The 413-nt window shown below is 44.3% G+C and overlaps 1 protein-coding gene across 1 annotated transcript in view; it reads left to right on the top strand.

Moving 5' to 3' along the window:
• The window catches only part of LOC106902819 (alpha-actinin-4-like), a gene marked incomplete at its 5' end in the record, with an annotated part of 18,931 nt that overhangs the window by 2,948 nt on the left and 15,570 nt on the right, over window positions 1–413 (top strand). The window contains one exon of the mRNA XM_014966624.1: window positions 291–342. Within this exon, the coding sequence (XP_014822110.1) occupies window positions 291–342 (52 nt within the window). The remainder of the gene's footprint in view (window positions 1–290; window positions 343–413) is intronic.

Genomic DNA, 413 nt, shown 5'->3' on the forward strand with positions numbered 1-413 from the left:
CCCCCCCAGAACCTTTTTTTGGGGTAAAATCTTTAGAAAAGGGGAAAATGAAAATTTTTTTTTTTGGGGGGGTGTCAAAAATCTGCATCTTTCTCCCGGGATTTTTCCTGGGAAATTGAGTGAATTTGGAAAAAAAGGGGGGCATTTTAAGGTTGAAAACCCCTTTTTTGGGGTGGGGGGAGCTCATTCTGCCCCCCCCCAAACCTCTTTTTGGGGTAAAATCTTTAGAAAAGGGGAAAATACAGCTTTTTTTTGGGGGGTGGTGTAAAAAATCTGCCCCTTTCTCCCAGGATTTTTCCTGGAAAAAGGAGTGAATTTGGAAAAAAAGGGGGGGGATTTAAGGTTGAAGACCCCTTTTTTGGGGTGGGGGGGGAGCTCATTCTGCCCCCCCAAAACCTCTTTTTGGGGTAAAA

This window comes from Calidris pugnax, unplaced genomic scaffold (genome assembly GCF_001431845.1).
Source record: "Calidris pugnax isolate Ruff unplaced genomic scaffold, ASM143184v1 scaffold80, whole genome shotgun sequence".
In the NCBI taxonomy this organism is placed as follows: domain Eukaryota; kingdom Metazoa; phylum Chordata; class Aves; order Charadriiformes; family Scolopacidae; genus Calidris; species Calidris pugnax.